This window comes from Chelon labrosus, assembly GCF_963514085.1.
Source record: "Chelon labrosus genome assembly, chromosome: 19".
Classification (NCBI taxonomy): Eukaryota; Metazoa; Chordata; class Actinopteri; order Mugiliformes; family Mugilidae; genus Chelon; species Chelon labrosus.
Window position 1 is genome coordinate 5321151 of NC_140352.1, and position 20449 is coordinate 5341599.

The 20449-nt window shown below is 42.5% G+C and overlaps 3 protein-coding genes across 4 annotated transcripts; all 3 read right to left on the minus strand.

The window, feature by feature from the left end:
- Positions 1–39: 39 nt before the first annotated feature.
- On the minus strand, positions 40–5412 carry LOC311504260 (hyaluronan-binding protein 2-like; the record flags this gene model as incomplete). The annotated part of the gene is made up of 9 exons (XM_084567279.1): positions 40–251; positions 366–508; positions 603–870; positions 957–1048; positions 2840–3008; positions 3185–3301; positions 4791–4910; positions 5055–5162; positions 5253–5412. 9 exons carry the CDS (start codon positions 5410–5412, stop codon positions 40–42), a joined length of 1389 nt encoding a protein of 462 aa, XP_084423405.1.
- Positions 5413–7012: 1600 nt separating this feature from the next.
- LOC311504938 (hyaluronan-binding protein 2-like) lies at positions 7013–12836 on the minus strand. The gene is made up of 10 exons (XM_084568292.1): positions 12567–12836; positions 12303–12422; positions 10709–10825; positions 10364–10532; positions 8481–8572; positions 8127–8394; positions 7890–8032; positions 7638–7775; positions 7377–7519; positions 7013–7197 (listed from the first exon to the last, which is right to left on the minus strand). Exons 1-10 carry the CDS (start codon positions 12697–12699, stop codon positions 7027–7029), a joined length of 1494 nt encoding a protein of 497 aa, XP_084424418.1. The 5' UTR covers positions 12700–12836; the 3' UTR covers positions 7013–7026.
- A 556-nt stretch (positions 12837–13392) lies between these two features.
- On the minus strand, positions 13393–20448 carry LOC311504937 (hyaluronan-binding protein 2-like; the record flags this gene model as incomplete). Of its 2 annotated transcripts, XM_084568291.1 has the most annotated exons (11): positions 13393–14709; positions 14889–15031; positions 15150–15287; positions 15402–15544; positions 15639–15906; positions 15993–16084; positions 17876–18044; positions 18221–18337; positions 19827–19946; positions 20091–20198; positions 20289–20448. In XM_084568291.1, the coding sequence occupies 11 exons, from the start codon at positions 20446–20448 to the stop codon at positions 14539–14541; spliced, it is 1629 nt and encodes a 542-aa protein (XP_084424417.1). In that variant the 3' UTR covers positions 13393–14538. The 2 variants fall into 2 exon arrangements, with proteins under 2 accessions (XP_084424417.1, XP_084424416.1); XM_084568290.1 differs by having other exon boundaries at positions 19827–20198.
- Position 20449: the final 1 nt, after the last annotated feature.

Genomic DNA, 20449 nt, shown 5'->3' on the forward strand with positions numbered 1-20449 from the left:
AAGTGGAGATTAAAATCGGATTTCAAATGAGTCGTTAAATCAGTGCAAAAAAATCAAACGTGAGCTCAGGTTTTCTTCATCAAAGTGATTTGTGACATGAAAGTTAGATTTACGGGTCTCAGTGGCTCCCCATCCAGAGATCACACACTCCTTTCCAGGTGGGAACATCTCATCTGGTAGGCACGCTGCCTTCACAAAGCGAGTTTCCTGAGCGCAGTAGGGGCCATCCGTAATGTTGAGCCTAAGCAGAGCTACGTAGGAAATTAGCAGATAGTGGGTGAGATGAATTCTTTGATTTGTCAGCTCATCAAATCTCATTTCCATAAACTCAATTTAAAGCATCAAACTTGATAATGTTGTCAAACCGATGTCGTTGTAAAGTGCCTCAGACGTCTCCCTGTACTTCTCATGAACAATCGTTTCTATCACTGGGATGGTCTGGTCCATTTCCTCCAGTTTTTCTAAGTTCACTCCTCCCAACTGCACTTGGAATTTATTATTCGGCTCACTGTAAAAAATTTAAAAAAGCAAAAGCTCATCGCAGAAAATTGAATTAACTGGAAATGGAAATTAAATTTATTAAAAAGAAAAGGAAACCCTACATGCAGTGGGCAGCAGTGAGGACCCAGCAGGATGAGATCAGGATGCCACCACACTTGTGGCTAAAGTCACCAGATGAGCCCTTGGATCTGGTCTGCAAGGACACCTGCCAGGGGTGGGTACCTGGGAAAGACTTGCTGCCCCCAAAAATCCTGCCAGCACGAGGCTGGGATTTTCCGCACTGGGTGAACGGCGAAGGACTTATCTCTGGTGTCTCTGGTATCTCTGGTATCTCTGGTGTCTCTGGTAAACCTGATGTTGGTGGAGCAACTGAGAAAGAGCACATAGAAACTGATAATAGCACCGGCACGTGTTGTACTGTGTTGTACTTTGTTTTCAAGTGTGAAAGCGATCACCTTCAGGGCATTTCTTGACTTTGCAGTATTCCCAGTGCAGTTCGTTTTGTCTTTTAACAAAACACCAAGGTTTTATATCTTCATCTGGATTCCTACAATGATGAAATATGAAGAACAGATTGAAAGGGGAGCCCAGTTAAATTATAAACACTGCATGGCCAAAAAAAAAAAAAAGTCGCCACCTGCATTTAACTAAGCAAATAGTCACGAGCCTCTTATTGGATAATTACTGCATGGGTGATTATCTTTCAGCTGACAACAAGTTATTTAACCCCAACTGATGCAATGAGTAGCTTCTCATTTCTTAAACAACCATGTCTAAAGACACATCCTGTGGTTGTGGAAAAGATGTTAGTCTGTTTGAGAAGAGTCAAATCATTGGCATGCATCAAGCAGAGAAAACATCTAAGGAGATTGTAGAAACTACTAAAACTGGGTTAAGAACTGTCCAACGCATTATTAAAAACTGGAAGGATAGTGGGGAACCATCGTCTTCCAGGAAGAAATGTGGTCGGAAAAAAAATCCTGACCGATCGTGATCGGCGATCACTTAAACATTTGGTGAAATCAAATCAAAGAGAAACAACAGTAGAACTCAGGGCTATGTTTAATAGTGAAAGTAAGAGCATTTCCACATGTACAATGTGAAGGGAACTCAAGGGATTTTGACTGAACAGCTGTGTAGTCTTAAGAAAACCACTAATCAGTGAGGCTAACTGGAAAAAACGGTTTCAATTTGCTAGGGAGCATAAAGGTTGGACTCTGGAGCAATGGAAGAAGGTCATGTGGTCTGATGTGTCCAGATTTACCCTGTTCCAGAGTGATGGGGGCATCAGGGTAAGAAGAGAGGCAGATGAAGTGATGCACCCATCATGCCTAGTGTCTACTGTACAAGCCTGTGGGGGCAGTGCTATGATCTGGGGTTGCTGCAGTTGCTCAGGTCTAGGTTCAGCAACATTATGTGTCCAAAGAATGAGGTCAGCTGACTACCTGAATATACTGAATGACCAGGTTATTCCATCAATGGATCATATTCCAAGATGACAATGCCAGGATTCATGGGGCTCAGACTGTGAAAGAGTGGTTCAGGGAGCATGAGACATCATTTTCACACATGGATTGGCCACCACAGAGTCCAGACCTTAACCCCATTGAGAATCTCTGGGTTGTGCTGGAGAAGGCTTTGTGCAGTGGTCAGACTCTCCCATCATCAATACAAGATCTTGGTGAAAAATGAATGCAACACTGGATGGAAATAAATCTGGTGACACTGAAGAAGATTATGGAAACAATGACACAGAGAATGTGTGCTGTAATCAGAGCTAAAGGAGGTCCAATGAAATATTAGAGTGTGTGTCCCTCACTGACACAAATGTCTCACATGTCTACAGAATGTGTCTTTCGGGTTTCAGCTCATGTATGGAGGCTGTGTGTGTGCACGTGTTTGCTGTATCTTTCTTGTTACTGACCCCGCCAAAAACAAGGCAGGAGAACCAATACGGCCAGTAACAGCTGGTGATAAACCCCAGGAGTTCAACCTTTCAAGACAAAAACAGTTTTGTTTTCCAGTTTTTATTCCTTTATGATGTTATAAGAAGCTGCAAAAAATACACTTTTATTGATGGAGAAAGTAAAGAGACTGTCTTTTCTTATATTCCTTGAGTCTCTGGACACACTGGGGACATGTAATTATGTTATAAAACAATAAGGGACTGGCTAAATATGAACTAATACTATCAAATGTGTGACATTAGGTTTGTCATTTTATCCATAAACGCAAGATTGCACTCTAATTGCACGTTCATAATTACATTAATACAATAAATGATGTCAATAAATGATTTAAGATATAATAGACAGTGGAAAATATCATATTCAAATACCTGCAGAAGTTATCGTCCAGTGATGTGAAATCTGGGAATGCGGTAAACGGGTCCTCCCCATTGAGCAGAATGAAATAGGATCGCCAGTGAAGACATTCCTCTCCTTTTTCAGTTGTACTGACCACGCCCTTGTACGTCTTATCATTTTCCTCGTAACAGTCAGTAGGAGCTACACAAAATGAAAATAAAAGATAATGTGTTAGAGAAAACTACAAAATAAAATTTTTATTTGTAGTAAAATGTGTCATCAAGATTATCATCTACTGGATGTTTTACAGTGAAATTGCACCTCTGTCTTTTATGTCTTTATTTAGAACATGATTCAAACTTAAAAATGTTCTTTACCAATATTACAGAACCTCCCAGTGTATCCGTTTGGACAGGCACAGCCGAAGCGGCGTCTCGCTTTAATGCAGGAGCCTCCGTTGTGACAGGGGTTTGGTTCACAGGGAGATGATGGCACTGACGTAGGCAAGACAAACACTTGGTTAGAACCAGGGAGGGGGTGGCACAGTGGCATGGTGGTTAGCACTGATGCTAAACACTGATGCTAACCCCAGTCGAATCCAGGCCAACTGGTTCCTTTCTGTGTGGAGTTTGCATGTTCTCCCTGTGTCTGCATGGGTTCTCTCCGGGTACTCCAGCTTCCTCCCACCGTCTAAAGACATGCTGGTTAGGTTCATTAGTGATTCTAAATTGGCCGTAGGTGTGACTGTGAGTGGTTGTCTGTCTCTCTGTGTTAGCCCTGTGATAGACTGGAGACCTGTCCAGGGTGTACCCCGCCTCTTGCCCAATGACAGCTGGGATAGGCTCCAGCCCCCTGGCGACCCTCCAGAGGACAAACGGTTACAGAAAATGAATGAATGAATAAACACACAGAAAGACCAGAGTGCTCTTGTTTTCTAAGAGAAATTTCCAGGGGAATCCAGTTGCACAGGCTCCTTCGAGTTCCTCAACAGATTTTCTATAGGATTCAGGTATGGGCTCTGGTTGGCTCATTCCAATTCCATACATATCTTGCATTGCTGAAGCCATTTCTTTGTTGATTTGGCTGTGTGCTTTGGATTATTTCCTTGCTGAAAGGTGAGCATTCTCTTCTTTGCTGATATACTATGATGTTTTAACACCAAGTCTACAAGTTTAGTCCATGTCTCATTTTGTGGACTTTACTCCACATGGTTTTTGGAGACTGAATGTGTGTCTGTCTTTTTGCTTATTTAGTCAGAACAGGTTTGAGTCTTGACACCGTGCCCGACAGCCCAGACACAAAGGATAGAGATAGCTGTCACATGTGTGGAGTAGCCAGTGGAGCAGCTTCGTCGTGACCAGGCTTTTCTCTTTGATAGTTCATTAATAGGAAGAAATTCAGACTTGAAGACTTGGTAGTTTCGGACTTGACAAGTTTGACTCCGAAGTAAAGACACGGCGGACGCAGTACTGTCATTTTGTAACTGGAACAGAAGCATACTTGATGACTTCCGTGAAATGAAGTCTGGGATACCTGGTTGTCCCAAGGTACGTACCATGTGTCATCAGTAAAATGGGACGGGAGAGAACACGTCACATTTGGACACATTATGACATCTTACATGCAGACAGGAATGCACACTGATAAACACTCTTTGTCTTCTCATTAATTTTGTGGAGACGTCCTGTTCTTGCTTCGCCATAACTGACGTATTTAAGTATTGTAGCCCTCAGCTGAGTGGCACATTTCAACAATGAGATCCCATTGATGCTTTTCAAGCTCTTTGGAACCAAGATGCAAATGTTTACTATTTGTCATGAGCTATGAACACAACCAAATACCCAGTAATAAAGGGGTGCGCACACAATTTTTGTTTGTTTAGTTTTTAGCTTTTGTCTTTGAAACGTGTAACAGTGGTTTTCAGTGCCATTGCATACTTGCTGAGGCATATTTTCATTATCTTATGTTGGATGGCGTACTCACATGTCTTGCAGTTTGGGCCCTGGAATGGAGCTTTGCACTTGCACTCGTAGTACGGGTGTCTTGTCACGTTGACGACGCAGTCTCCAGAACCACATTTGACATCCTCGCAAACATTTCTCACTGAAGGCATCGAAAAACGAAACTTGTTAAATTTCATGATGCGTTTGAACGTGTAGAGATTAACACATGACCAATAATGTAAGCATGGCCTATTAAAAAGACAAGAAATGCAATTGGGGGGTGCACAAATGGCTTTCTTCCTACCTTTCTGGCAGTTTCTGCCAATGTAAGGCTCAGGACATGAGCATGTGAAGTCAGTATCAGAGGTTGTGCAGGAGCCACCATTGAGGCAGGGGTTTGGATCACAAAAATCTGGAAATGGCAAGAACAAATACATTTTTTAGGGGGATGAAATAAGAGACACAACCTACGATCATTCTCAATTTTCCAGGACACACTTACTTGACTCATTCATTAGCAAAACCATCCAGGCGTTCACAAACATAGAAATGCTCGGTGCATCAGTAGGGTAGTCAACATAGTCGATGTCTGCCAAGAACAGAAAGCTGATTAAACACGGGAGTTGCGCAATGAAAATGCATCGACATGGATCTTCTTTCATCTGAGTTCAATGCTGAATCCAGACGTTCAAAATTTACTCTAAAACTGTAAAAAAGCCAAAACACTGCAGTCAGGTCAGCATAATTACTGAGCTGACATTCATAATTCCCTCCTGTACTTTATCAGGATGATGATTAAAATATTACACGTCAAACAGAAGACACGTTTAGCTGCAACCATAACTGGCTGCAAAGTTTCTAGGAAACAGTTCAGTGCGTGCACTAATAGGACGCTGCAGGGTGTCACCAGCTCTGATCATCTGAAGAAACATTCTTACACACAGGATCCGACTGAAATGACAAAATCACAGGAGAGAACAAGTCAGCCTGCTCTATCACTGCCCTCTAAATACTCTTCAGCATGAATTAAACACAGCCTGACAAAGACGCTGAGAGACTTACGGTCAGGTTATTTCCGTGAACGGTTAGCACACTGAGGAAAAGTATCAGGGCTCCTGCGACCAGCATGGTGCTGTGTGTAACTCCTGCTGTAGTTCAGAAGACTGGAGATCAAGTGACATTGATACTCAAAAAAAAAAAACATCAGTTCTCTATATCCCACATATTCATTTGTCAATCTTTAGCTAAGCTGCATCGATCCCGTGGGAGTTTGTGTGTTTTTAGGCTCATGTTTACTTGTTCTACCGCACGCTTTTATTTATTTAACCTCGTGTTGCTTCTTCCTATATAGAGATTTAGCATTTTAACTTTAGACTATTTACCCAAACTTTCATTCTATATCCAAATTAATTATTATTATCTGCAGACTATTCGTGAGGAACTGACCAAACCAACAAGCCAATACAGTTGGGACTCAATAGAGATGGGACATGGGCCTTGTGAGGGTGCCCTGTGGTGTCTGGCAACACAGTGTTGTTAGTGGGGGCCTTTGGGTCCTATGGGTCGAGGGGAGAGGCCTCTGTGGCTCAGGCTTGTTCCTGGTCTGGTCTACACTTTCCCAGTTTTGTGTCATGTCTGCACATTTTACGAAAACAGCGCTATTCCAAATTAGGAATAGCAGATATTTTTATTGAAAAATTGCAATCTTCCATGTCATTTTTTCAAATTCATCCCAAGGGCCACATTGGATCCTATGACGGGCCGTTTTTGGCCCCTGGGCCTTATGTTTGACACCCCTGGGTTAAATCATCCCTCGAAAACCACTTTCAACATCAGTTTAACCAAAATCATCAAGGCTATCAAGACTCAAATAAAGTTGCGTCGGGAATAAAAAGTCAATCTGAACGAGAGGCTGAAATGAAACGTTTGCATTTAGTGTTTATGTACAGAGTGTTTTCAGAGGATACAGAGCTGGACCAGGGTTTGCTGTATTGTCAGCAGTGCAAAGTGCAAAAAGAATTTTTACATTGTTTTTTATCTTTAGTAAGTGACAAATGAATGAGGTACAGATGAGGAAGAAGCATAGGCCCAACGAAATGATCTACTTTTGTCTGGCAGGTTCAGCTTTGTGAGTTTTCAACAGTGCCTCTTTTAACTCAAAGCTGGGCTGGGAGTAAATGCTTGGTTTTATTGCTGATAAAATAAACAGTTTTTTTTTTCAAGGCAGATGAAGCTGTAGTCTCATTTTTTCTTTGTAAGAGTAAAAAGGTGAAGGCTCAGTTGGCTACTGCTCCGTTCATCTTCCTGTAGATCCAGTCGAGGAATCTGTGCACGTTGGCGTAGACACCAGGCTTGTTCATTTGACCGCAGCCTTCACCCCAGCTCACCACACCGGTGATGTAATGTGTTCCATTCTGCTCACACACCAATGGGCCTCCTGAATCACCCTGCAGGTGTTGAGAAGAGCTACAAGTTACGTTCTGCAGAAGAACCTTGAATAAATGTTCACCTAACACAAGGCTGATACCAAAAAGAGATATTTGCATTATGTTGTCCTCAGGTTTGAGTCACCTTTCCCTCCCTCTTATGCGAACTTTTGGTTGAGCTTTCCCAAAAATGTACACACCTCGCAGGCGTCGATGCCCCCCCCCATGGTCCCGGCACAAAACATGCTCTCATCCAGCGAATCTCCGTAGATCTGAGGGGCCTTGCAGCGTTCATCGGAGATCAGGAAAACACGAGCATTCAGCAGCTGATGGCTGTGCCTCCCTGAAAAGTGGAGATTAAAATCGGATTTCAAATGAGTCGTTAAATCAGTGCAAAAAAATCAAACGTGAGCTCAGGTTTTCTTCATCAAAGTGATTTGTGACATGAAAGTTAGATTTACGGGTCTCAGTGGCTCCCCATCCAGAGATCACACACTCCTTTCCAGGTGGGAACATCTCATCTGGTAGGCACGCTGCCTTCACAAAGCGAGTTTCCTGAGCGCAGTAGGGGCCATCCGTAATGTTGAGCCTAAGCAGAGCTACGTAGGAAATTAGCAGATAGTGGGTGAGATGAATTCTTTGATTTGTCAGCTCATCAAATCTCATTTCCATAAACTCAATTTAAAGCATCAAACTTGATAATGTTGTCAAACCGATGTCGTTGTAAAGTGCCTCAGACGTCTCCCTGTACTTCTCATGAACAATCGTTTCTATCACTGGGATGGTCTGGTCCATTTCCTCCAGTTTTTCTAAGTTCACTCCTCCCAACTGCACTTGGAATTTATTATTCGGCTCACTGTAAAAAATTTAAAAAAGCAAAAGCTCATCGCAGAAAATTGAATTAACTGGAAATGGAAATTAAATTTATTAAAAAGAAAAGGAAACCCTACATGCAGTGGGCAGCAGTGAGGACCCAGCAGGATGAGATCAGGATGCCACCACACTTGTGGCTAAAGTCACCAGATGAGCCCTTGGATCTGGTCTGCAAGGACACCTGCCAGGGGTGGGTACCTGGGAAAGACTTGCTGCCCCCAAAAATCCTGCCAGCACGAGGCTGGGATTTTCCGCACTGGGTGAACGGCGAAGGACTTATCTCTGGTGTCTCTGGTATCTCTGGTATCTCTGGTGTCTCTGGTAAACCTGATGTTGGTGGAGCAACTGAGAAAGAGCACATAGAAACTGATAATAGCACCGGCACGTGTTGTACTGTGTTGTACTTTGTTTTCAAGTGTGAAAGCGATCACCTTCAGGGCATTTCTTGACTTTGCAGTATTCCCAGTGCAGTTCGTTTTGTCTTTTAACAAAACACCAAGGTTTTATATCTTCATCTGGATTCCTACAATGATGAAATATGAAGAACAGATTGAAAGGGGAGCCCAGTTAAATTATAAACACTGCATGGCCAAAAAAAAAAAAAAGTCGCCACCTGCATTTAACTAAGCAAATAGTCACGAGCCTCTTATTGGATAATTACTGCATGGGTGATTATCTTTCAGCTGACAACAAGTTATTTAACCCCAACTGATGCAATGAGTAGCTTCTCATTTCTTAAACAACCATGTCTAAAGACACATCCTGTGGTTGTGGAAAAGATGTTAGTCTGTTTGAGAAGAGTCAAATCATTGGCATGCATCAAGCAGAGAAAACATCTAAGGAGATTGTAGAAACTACTAAAACTGGGTTAAGAACTGTCCAACGCATTATTAAAAACTGGAAGGATAGTGGGGAACCATCGTCTTCCAGGAAGAAATGTGGTCGGAAAAAAAATCCTGACCGATCGTGATCGGCGATCACTTAAACATTTGGTGAAATCAAATCAAAGAGAAACAACAGTAGAACTCAGGGCTATGTTTAATAGTGAAAGTAAGAGCATTTCCACATGTACAATGTGAAGGGAACTCAAGGGATTTTGACTGAACAGCTGTGTAGTCTTAAGAAAACCACTAATCAGTGAGGCTAACTGGAAAAAACGGTTTCAATTTGCTAGGGAGCATAAAGGTTGGACTCTGGAGCAATGGAAGAAGGTCATGTGGTCTGATGTGTCCAGATTTACCCTGTTCCAGAGTGATGGGGGCATCAGGGTAAGAAGAGAGGCAGATGAAGTGATGCACCCATCATGCCTAGTGTCTACTGTACAAGCCTGTGGGGGCAGTGCTATGATCTGGGGTTGCTGCAGTTGCTCAGGTCTAGGTTCAGCAACATTATGTGTCCAAAGAATGAGGTCAGCTGACTACCTGAATATACTGAATGACCAGGTTATTCCATCAATGGATCATATTCCAAGATGACAATGCCAGGATTCATGGGGCTCAGACTGTGAAAGAGTGGTTCAGGGAGCATGAGACATCATTTTCACACATGGATTGGCCACCACAGAGTCCAGACCTTAACCCCATTGAGAATCTCTGGGTTGTGCTGGAGAAGGCTTTGTGCAGTGGTCAGACTCTCCCATCATCAATACAAGATCTTGGTGAAAAATGAATGCAACACTGGATGGAAATAAATCTGGTGACACTGAAGAAGATTATGGAAACAATGACACAGAGAATGTGTGCTGTAATCAGAGCTAAAGGAGGTCCAATGAAATATTAGAGTGTGTGTCCCTCACTGACACAAATGTCTCACATGTCTACAGAATGTGTCTTTCGGGTTTCAGCTCATGTATGGAGGCTGTGTGTGTGCACGTGTTTGCTGTATCTTTCTTGTTACTGACCCCGCCAAAAACAAGGCAGGAGAACCAATACGGCCAGTAACAGCTGGTGATAAACCCCAGGAGTTCAACCTTTCAAGACAAAAACAGTTTTGTTTTCCAGTTTTTATTCCTTTATGATGTTATAAGAAGCTGCAAAAAATACACTTTTATTGATGGAGAAAGTAAAGAGACTGTCTTTTCTTATATTCCTTGAGTCTCTGGACACACTGGGGACATGTAATTATGTTATAAAACAATAAGGGACTGGCTAAATATGAACTAATACTATCAAATGTGTGACATTAGGTTTGTCATTTTATCCATAAACGCAAGATTGCACTCTAATTGCACGTTCATAATTACATTAATACAATAAATGATGTCAATAAATGATTTAAGATATAATAGACAGTGGAAAATATCATATTCAAATACCTGCAGAAGTTATCGTCCAGTGATGTGAAATCTGGGAATGCGGTAAACGGGTCCTCCCCATTGAGCAGAATGAAATAGGATCGCCAGTGAAGACATTCCTCTCCTTTTTCAGTTGTACTGACCACGCCCTTGTACGTCTTATCATTTTCCTCGTAACAGTCAGTAGGAGCTACACAAAATGAAAATAAAAGATAATGTGTTAGAGAAAACTACAAAATAAAATTTTTATTTGTAGTAAAATGTGTCATCAAGATTATCATCTACTGGATGTTTTACAGTGAAATTGCACCTCTGTCTTTTATGTCTTTATTTAGAACATGATTCAAACTTAAAAATGTTCTTTACCAATATTACAGAACCTCCCAGTGTATCCGTTTGGACAGGCACAGCCGAAGCGGCGTCTCGCTTTAATGCAGGAGCCTCCGTTGTGACAGGGGTTTGGTTCACAGGGAGATGATGGCACTGACGTAGGCAAGACAAACACTTGGTTAGAACCAGGGAGGGGGTGGCACAGTGGCATGGTGGTTAGCACTGATGCTAAACACTGATGCTAACCCCAGTCGAATCCAGGCCAACTGGTTCCTTTCTGTGTGGAGTTTGCATGTTCTCCCTGTGTCTGCATGGGTTCTCTCCGGGTACTCCAGCTTCCTCCCACCGTCTAAAGACATGCTGGTTAGGTTCATTAGTGATTCTAAATTGGCCGTAGGTGTGACTGTGAGTGGTTGTCTGTCTCTCTGTGTTAGCCCTGTGATAGACTGGAGACCTGTCCAGGGTGTACCCCGCCTCTTGCCCAATGACAGCTGGGATAGGCTCCAGCCCCCTGGCGACCCTCCAGAGGACAAACGGTTACAGAAAATGAATGAATGAATAAACACACAGAAAGACCAGAGTGCTCTTGTTTTCTAAGAGAAATTTCCAGGGGAATCCAGTTGCACAGGCTCCTTCGAGTTCCTCAACAGATTTTCTATAGGATTCAGGTATGGGCTCTGGTTGGCTCATTCCAATTCCATACATATCTTGCATTGCTGAAGCCATTTCTTTGTTGATTTGGCTGTGTGCTTTGGATTATTTCCTTGCTGAAAGGTGAGCATTCTCTTCTTTGCTGATATACTATGATGTTTTAACACCAAGTCTACAAGTTTAGTCCATGTCTCATTTTGTGGACTTTACTCCACATGGTTTTTGGAGACTGTCTTTTTGCTTATTTAGTCAGAACAGGTTTGAGTCTTGACACCGTGCCCGACAGCCCAGACACAAAGGATAGAGATAGCTGTCACATGTGTGGAGTAGCCAGTGGAGCAGCTTCGTCGTGACCAGGCTTTTCTCTTTGATAGTTCATTAATAGGAAGAAATTCAGACTTGAAGACTTGGTAGTTTCGGACTTGACAAGTTTGACTCCGAAGTAAAGACACGGCGGACGCAGTACTGTCATTTTGTAACTGGAACAGAAGCATACTTGATGACTTCCGTGAAATGAAGTCTGGGACACCTGGTTGTCCCAAGGTACGTACCATGTGTCATCAGTAAAATGGGACGGGAGAGAACACGTCACATTTGGACACATTATGACATCTTACATGCAGACAGGAATGCACACTGATAAACACTCTTTGTCTTCTCATTAATTTTGTGGAGACGTCCTGTTCTTGCTTCGCCATAACTGACGTATTTAAGTATTGTAGCCCTCAGCTGAGTGGCACATTTCAACAATGAGATCCCATTGATGCTTTTCAAGCTCTTTGGAACCAAGATGCAAATGTTTACTATTTGTCATGAGCTATGAACACAACCAAATACCCAGTAATAAAGGGGTGCGCACACAATTTTTGTTTGTTTAGTTTTTAGCTTTTGTCTTTGAAACGTGTAACAGTGGTTTTCAGTGCCATTGCATACTTGCTGAGGCATATTTTCATTATCTTATGTTGGATGGCGTACTCACATGTCTTGCAGTTTGGGCCCTGGAATGGAGCTTTGCACTTGCACTCGTAGTACGGGTGTCTTGTCACGTTGACGACGCAGTCTCCAGAACCACATTTGACATCCTCGCAAACATTTCTCACTGAAGGCATCGAAAAACGAAACTTGTTAAATTTCATGATGCGTTTGAACGTGTAGAGATTAACACATGACCAATAATGTAAGCATGGCCTATTAAAAAGACAAGAAATGCAATTGGGGGGTGCACAAATGGCTTTCTTCCTACCTTTCTGGCAGTTTCTGCCAATGTAAGGCTCAGGACATGAGCATGTGAAGTCAGTATCAGAGGTTGTGCAGGAGCCACCATTGAGGCAGGGGTTTGGATCACAAAAATCTGGAAATGGCAAGAACAAATACATTTTTTAGGGGGATGAAATAAGAGACACAACCTACGATCATTCTCAATTTTCCAGGACACACTTACTTGACTCATTCATTAGCAAAACCATCCAGGCGTTCACAAACATAGAAATGCTCGGTGCATCAGTAGGGTAGTCAACATAGTCGATGTCTGCCAAGAACAGAAAGCTGATTAAACATTGGAGTTGCGCAATGAAAATGCATCGACATGGATCTTCTTTCATCTGAGTTCAATGCTGAATCCAGACGTTCAAAATTTACTCTAAAACTGTAAAAAAGCCAAAACACTGCAGTCAGGTCAGCATAATTACTGAGCTGACATTCATAATTCCCTCCTGTACTTTATCAGGATGATGATTAAAATATTACACGTCAAACAGAAGACACGTTTAGCTGCAACCATAACTGGCTGCAAAGTTTCTAGGAAACAGTTCAGTGCGTGCACTAATAGGACGCTGCAGGGTGTCACCAGCTCTGATCATCTGAAGAAACATTCTTACACACAGGATCCGACTGAAATGACAAAATCACAGGAGAGAACAAGTCAGCCTGCTCTATCACTGCCCTCTAAATACTCTTCAGCATGAATTAAACACAGCCTGACAAAGACGCTGAGAGACTTACGGTCAGGTTATTTCCGTGAACGGTTAGCACACTGAGGAAAAGTATCAGGGCTCCTGCGACCAGCATGGTGCTGTGTGTAACTCCTGCTGTAGTTCAGAAGACTGGAGATCAAGTGACATTGATACTCAAAAAAAAAAAACATCAGTTCTCTATATCCCACATATTCATTTGTCAATCTTTAGCTAAGCTGCATCGATCCCGTGGGAGTTTGTGTGTTTTTAGGCTCATGTTTACTTGTTCTACCGCACGCTTTTATTTATTTAACCTCGTGTTGCTTCTTCCTATATAGAGATTTAGCATTTTAACTTTAGACTATTTACCCAAACTTTCATTCTATATCCAAATTAATTATTATTATCTGCAGACTATTCGTGAGGAACTGACCAAACCAACAAGCCAATACAGTTGGGACTCAATAGAGATGGGACATGGGCCTTGTGAGGGTGCCCTGTGGTGTCTGGCAACACAGTGTTGTTAGTGGGGGCCTTTGGGTCCTATGGGTCGAGGGGAGAGGCCTCTGTGGCTCAGGCTTGTTCCTGGTCTGGTCTACACTTTCCCAGTTTTGTGTCATGTCTGCACATTTTACGAAAACAGCGCTATTCCAAATTAGGAATAGCAGATATTTTTATTGAAAAATTGCAATCTTCCATGTCATTTTTTCAAATTCATCCCAAGGGCCACATTGGATCCTATGACGGGCCGTTTTTGGCCCCTGGGCCTTATGTTTGACACCCCTGGGTTAAATCATCCCTCGAAAACCACTTTCAACATCAGTTTAACCAAAATCATCAAGGCTATCAAGACTCAAATAAAGTTGCGTCGGGAATAAAAAGTCAATCTGAACGAGAGGCTGAAATGAAACGTTTGCATTTAGTGTTTATGTACAGAGTGTTTTCAGAGGATACAGAGCTGGACCAGGGTTTGCTGTATTGTCAGCAGTGCAAAGTGCAAAAAGAATTTTTACATTGTTTTTTATCTTTAGTAAGTGACAAATGAATGAGGTACAGATGAGGAAGAAGCATAGGCCCAACGAAATGATCTACTTTTGTCTGGCAGGTTCAGCTTTGTGAGTTTTCAACAGTGCCTCTTTTAACTCAAAGCTGGGCTGGGAGTAAATGCTTGGTTTTATTGCTGATAAAATAAACAGTTTTTTTTTTCAAGGCAGATGAAGCTGTAGTCTCATTTTTTCTTTGTAAGAGTAAAAAGGTGAAGGCTCAGTTGGCTACTGCTCCGTTCATCTTCCTGTAGATCCAGTCGAGGAATCTGTGCACGTTGGCGTAGACACCAGGCTTGTTCATTTGACCGCAGCCTTCACCCCAGCTCACCACACCGGTGATGTAATGTGTTCCATTCTGCTCACACACCAATGGGCCTCCTGAATCACCCTGCAGGTGTTGAGAAGAGCTACAAGTTACGTTCTGCAGAAGAACCTTGAATAAATGTTCACCTAACACAAGGCTGATACCAAAAAGAGATATTTGCATTATGTTGTCCTCAGGTTTGAGTCACCTTTCCCTCCCTCTTATGCGAACTTTTGGTTGAGCTTTCCCAAAAATGTACACACCTCGCAGGCGTCGATGCCCCCCCCCATGGTCCCGGCACAAAACATGCTCTCATCCAGCGAATCTCCGTAGATCTGAGGGGCCTTGCAGCGTTCATCGGAGATCAGGAAAACACGAGCATTCAGCAGCTGATGGCTGTGCCTCCCTGAAAAGTGGAGATTAAAATCGGATTTCAAATGAGTCGTTAAATCAGTGCAAAAAAATCAAACGTGAGCTCAGGTTTTCTTCATCAAAGTGATTTGTGACATGAAAGTTAGATTTACGGGTCTCAGTGGCTCCCCATCCAGAGATCACACACTCCTTTCCAGGTGGGAACATCTCATCTGGTAGGCACGCTGCCTTCACAAAGCGAGTTTCCTGAGCGCAGTAGGGGCCATCCGTAATGTTGAGCCTAAGCAGAGCTACGTAGGAAATTAGCAGATAGTGGGTGAGATGAATTCTTTGATTTGTCAGCTCATCAAATCTCATTTCCATAAACTCAATTTAAAGCATCAAACTTGATAATGTTGTCAAACCGATGTCGTTGTAAAGTGCCTCAGACGTCTCCCTGTACTTCTCATGAACAATCGTTTCTATCACTGGGATGGTCTGGTCCATTTCCTCCAGTTTTTCTAAGTTCACTCCTCCCAACTGCACTTGGAATTTATTATTCGGCTCACTGTAAAAAATTTAAAAAAGCAAAAGCTCATCGCAGAAAATTGAATTAACTGGAAATGGAAATTAAATTTATTAAAAAGAAAAGGAAACCCTACATGCAGTGGGCAGCAGTGAGGACCCAGCAGGATGAGATCAGGATGCCACCACACTTGTGGCTAAAGTCACCAGATGAGCCCTTGGATCTGGTCTGCAAGGACACCTGCCAGGGGTGGGTACCTGGGAAAGACTTGCTGCCCCCAAAAATCCTGCCAGCACGAGGCTGGGATTTTCCGCACTGGGTGAACGGTGAAGGACTTATCTCTGGTGTCTCTGGTATCTCTGGTATCTCTGGTGTCTCTGGTAAACCTGATGTTGGTGGAGCAACTGAGAAAGAGCACATAGAAACTGATAATAGCACCGGCACGTGTTGTACTGTGTTGTACTTTGTTTTCAAGTGTGAAAGCGATCACCTTCAGGGCATTTCTTGACTTTGCAGTATTCCCAGTGCAGTTCGTTTTGTCTTTTAACAAAACACCAAGGTTTTATATCTTCATCTGGATTCCTACAATGATGAAATATGAAGAACAGATTGAAAGGGGAGCCCAGTTAAATTATAAACACTGCATGGCCAAAAAAAAAAAAAAGTCGCCACCTGCATTTAACTAAGCAAATAGTCACGAGCCTCTTATTGGATAATTACTGCATGGGTGATTATCTTTCAGCTGACAACAAGTTATTTAACCCCAACTGATGCAATGAGTAGCTTCTCATTTCTTAAACAACCATGTCTAAAGACACATCCTGTGGTTGTGGAAAAGATGTTAGTCTGTTTGAGAAGAGTCAAATCATTGGCATGCATCAAGCAGAGAAAACATCTAAGGAGATTGTAGAAACTACTAAAACTGGGTTAAGAACTGTCCAACGCATTATTAAAAACTGGAAGGATAGTGGGGAACCATCGTCTTCCAGGAAGAAATGTGGTCGGAAAAAAAATCCTGACCGATCGTGATCGGCGATCACTTAAACATTTGGTGAAATCAAATCAAAGAGAAACAACAGTAGAACTCAGGGCTATGTTTAATAGTGAAAGTAAGAGCATTTCCACATGTACAATGTGAAGGGAACTCAAGGGATTTTGACTGAACAGCTGTGTAGTCTTAAGAAAACCACTAATCAGTGAGGCTAACTGGAAAAAAAGGTTTCAATTTGCTAGGGAGCATAAAGGTTGGACTCTGGAGCAATGGAAGAAGGTCATGTGGTCTGATGTGTCCAGATTTACCCTGTTCCAGAGTGATGGGGGCATCAGGGTAAGAAGAGAGGCAGATGAAGTGATGCACCCATCATGCCTAGTGTCTACTGTACAAGCCTGTGGGGGCAGTGCTATGATCTGGGGTTGCTGCAGTTGCTCAGGTCTAGGTTCAGCAACATTATGTGTCCAAAGAATGAGGTCAGCTGACTACCTGAATATACTGAATGACCAGGTTATTCCATCAATGGATCATATTCCAAGATGACAATGCCAGGATTCATGGGGCTCAGACTGTGAAAGAGTGGTTCAGGGAGCATGAGACATCATTTTCACACATGGATTGGCCACCACAGAGTCCAGACCTTAACCCCATTGAGAATCTCTGGGTTGTGCTGGAGAAGGCTTTGTGCAGTGGTCAGACTCTCCCATCATCAATACAAGATCTTGGTGAAAAATGAATGCAACACTGGATGGAAATAAATCTGGTGACACTGAAGAAGATTATGGAAACAATGACACAGAGAATGTGTGCTGTAATCAGAGCTAAAGGAGGTCCAATGAAATATTAGAGTGTGTGTCCCTCACTGACACAAATGTCTCACATGTCTACAGAATGTGTCTTTCGGGTTTCAGCTCATGTATGGAGGCTGTGTGTGTGCACGTGTTTGCTGTATCTTTCTTGTTACTGACCCCGCCAAAAACAAGGCAGGAGAACCAATACGGCCAGTAACAGCTGGTGATAAACCCCAGGAGTTCAACCTTTCAAGACAAAAACAGTTTTGTTTTCCAGTTTTTATTCCTTTATGATGTTATAAGAAGCTGCAAAAAATACACTTTTATTGATGGAGAAAGTAAAGAGACTGTCTTTTCTTATATTCCTTGAGTCTCTGGACACACTGGGGACATGTAATTATGTTATAAAACAATAAAGGACTGGCTAAATATGAACTAATACTATCAAATGTGTGACATTAGGTTTGTCATTTTATCCATAAACGCAAGATTGCACTCTAATTGCACGTTCATAATTACATTAATACAATAAATGATGTCAATAAATGATTTAAGATATAATAGACAGTGGAAAATATCATATTCAAATACCTGCAGAAGTTATCGTCCAGTGATGTGAAATCTGGGAATGCGGTAAACGGGTCCTCCCCATTGAGCAGAATGAAATAGGATCGCCAGTGAAGACATTCCTCTCCTTTTTCAGTTGTACTGACCACGCCCTTGTACGTCTTATCATTTTCCTCGTAACAGTCAGTAGGAGCTACACAAAATGAAAATAAAAGATAATGTGTTAGAGAAAACTACAAAATAAAATTTTTATTTGTAGTAAAATGTGTCATCAAGATTATCATCTACTGGATGTTTTACAGTGAAATTGCACCTCTGTCTTTTATGTCTTTATTTAGAACATGATTCAAACTTAAAAATGTTCTTTACCAATATTACAGAACCTCCCAGTGTATCCGTTTGGACAGGCACAGCCGAAGCGGCGTCTCGCTTTAATGCAGGAGCCTCCGTTGTGACAGGGGTTTGGTTCACAGGGAGATGATGGCACTGACGTAGGCAAGACAAACACTTGGTTAGAACCAGGGAGGGGGTGGCACAGTGGCATGGTGGTTAGCACTGATGCTAAACACTGATGCTAACCCCAGTCGAATCCAGGCCAACTGGTTCCTTTCTGTGTGGAGTTTGCATGTTCTCCCTGTGTCTGCATGGGTTCTCTCCGGGTACTCCAGCTTCCTCCCACCGTCTAAAGACATGCTGGTTAGGTTCATTAGTGATTCTAAATTGGCCGTAGGTGTGACTGTGAGTGGTTGTCTGTCTCTCTGTGTTAGCCCTGTGATAGACTGGAGACCTGTCCAGGGTGTACCCCGCCTCTTGCCCAATGACAGCTGGGATAGGCTCCAGCCCCCTGGCGACCCTCCAGAGGACAAACGGTTACAGAAAATGAATGAATGAATAAACACACAGAAAGACCAGAGTGCTCTTGTTTTCTAAGAGAAATTTCCAGGGGAATCCAGTTGCACAGGCTCCTTCGAGTTCCTCAACATATTTTCTATAGGATTCAGGTATGGGCTCTGGTTGGCTCATTCCAATTCCATACATATCTTGCATTGCTGAAGCCATTTCTTTGTTGATTTGGCTGTGTGCTTTGGATTATTTCCTTGCTGAAAGGTGAGCATTCTCTTCTTTGCTGATATACTATGATGTTTTAACACCAAGTCTACAAGTTTAGTCCATGTCTCATTTTGTGGACTTTACTCCACATGGTTTTTGGAGACTGAATGTGTGTCTGTCTTTTTGCTTATTTAGTCAGAACAGGTTTGAGTCTTGACACCGTGCCCGACAGCCCAGACACAAAGGATAGAGATAGCTGTCACATGTGTGGAGTAGCCAGTGGAGCAGCTTCGTCGTGACCAGGCTTTTCTCTTTGATAGTTCATTAATAGGAAGAAATTCAGACTTGAAGACTTGGTAGTTTCGGACTTGACAAGTTTGACTCCGAAGTAAAGACACGGCGGACGCAGTACTGTCATTTTGTAACTGGAACAGAAGCATACTTGATGACTTCCGTGAAATGAAGTCTGGGATACCTGGTTGTCCCAAGGTACGTACCATGTGTCATCAGTAAAATGGGACGGGAGAGAACACGTCACATTTGGACACATTATGACATCTTACATGCAGACAGGAATGCACACTGATAAACACTCTTTGTCTTCTCATTAATTTTGTGGAGACGTCCTGTTCTTGCTTCGCCATAACTGACGTATTTAAGTATTGTAGCCCTCAGCTGAGTGGCACATTTCAACAATGAGATCCCATTGATGCTTTTCAAGCTCTTTGGAACCAAGATGCAAATGTTTACTATTTGTCATGAGCTATGAACACAACCAAATACCCAGTAATAAAGGGGTGCGCACACAATTTTTGTTTGTTTAGTTTTTAGCTTTTGTCTTTGAAACGTGTAACAGTGGTTTTCAGTGCCATTGCATACTTGCTGAGGCATATTTTCATTATCTTATGTTGGATGGCGTACTCACATGTCTTGCAGTTTGGGCCCTGGAATGGAGCTTTGCACTTGCACTCGTAGTACGGGTGTCTTGTCACGTTGACGACGCAGTCTCCAGAACCACATTTGACATCCTCGCAAACATTTCTCACTGAAGGCATCGAAAAACGAAACTTGTTAAATTTCATGATGCGTTTGAACGTGTAGAGATTAACACATGACCAATAATGTAAGCATGGCCTATTAAAAAGACAAGAAATGCAATTGGGGGGTGCACAAATGGCTTTCTTCCTACCTTTCTGGCAGTTTCTGCCAATGTAAGGCTCAGGACATGAGCATGTGAAGTCAGTATCAGAGGTTGTGCAGGAGCCACCATTGAGGCAGGGGTTTGGATCACAAAAATCTGGAAATGGCAAGAACAAATACATTTTTTAGGGGGATGAAATAAGAGACACAACCTACGATCATTCTCAATTTTCCAGGACACACTTACTTGACTCATTCATTAGCAAAACCATCCAGGCGTTCACAAACATAGAAATGCTCGGTGCATCAGTAGGGTAGTCAACATAGTCGATGTCTGCCAAGAACAGAAAGCTGATTAAACACGGGAGTTGCGCAATGAAAATGCATCGACATGGATCTTCTTTCATC

Coding starts and splice junctions, on each gene's coding strand:
- LOC311504938 (XM_084568292.1), bottom strand. CDS start 12,699: ATGTATTTGTTCTTGCCATTTCCAGATTTTTGTGATCCAAACCCCTGC. Junction 10,826..12,302: donor GGGCCCAAACTGCAAGACAT/GTGAGTACGCCA, acceptor TGCCTACGTCAG/TGCCATCATCTCCCTGTGAA. Junction 7,520..7,637: donor ATGGGGAGCCACTGAGACCC/GTAAATCTAACT, acceptor TCCACTTTTCAG/GGAGGCACAGCCATCAGCTG.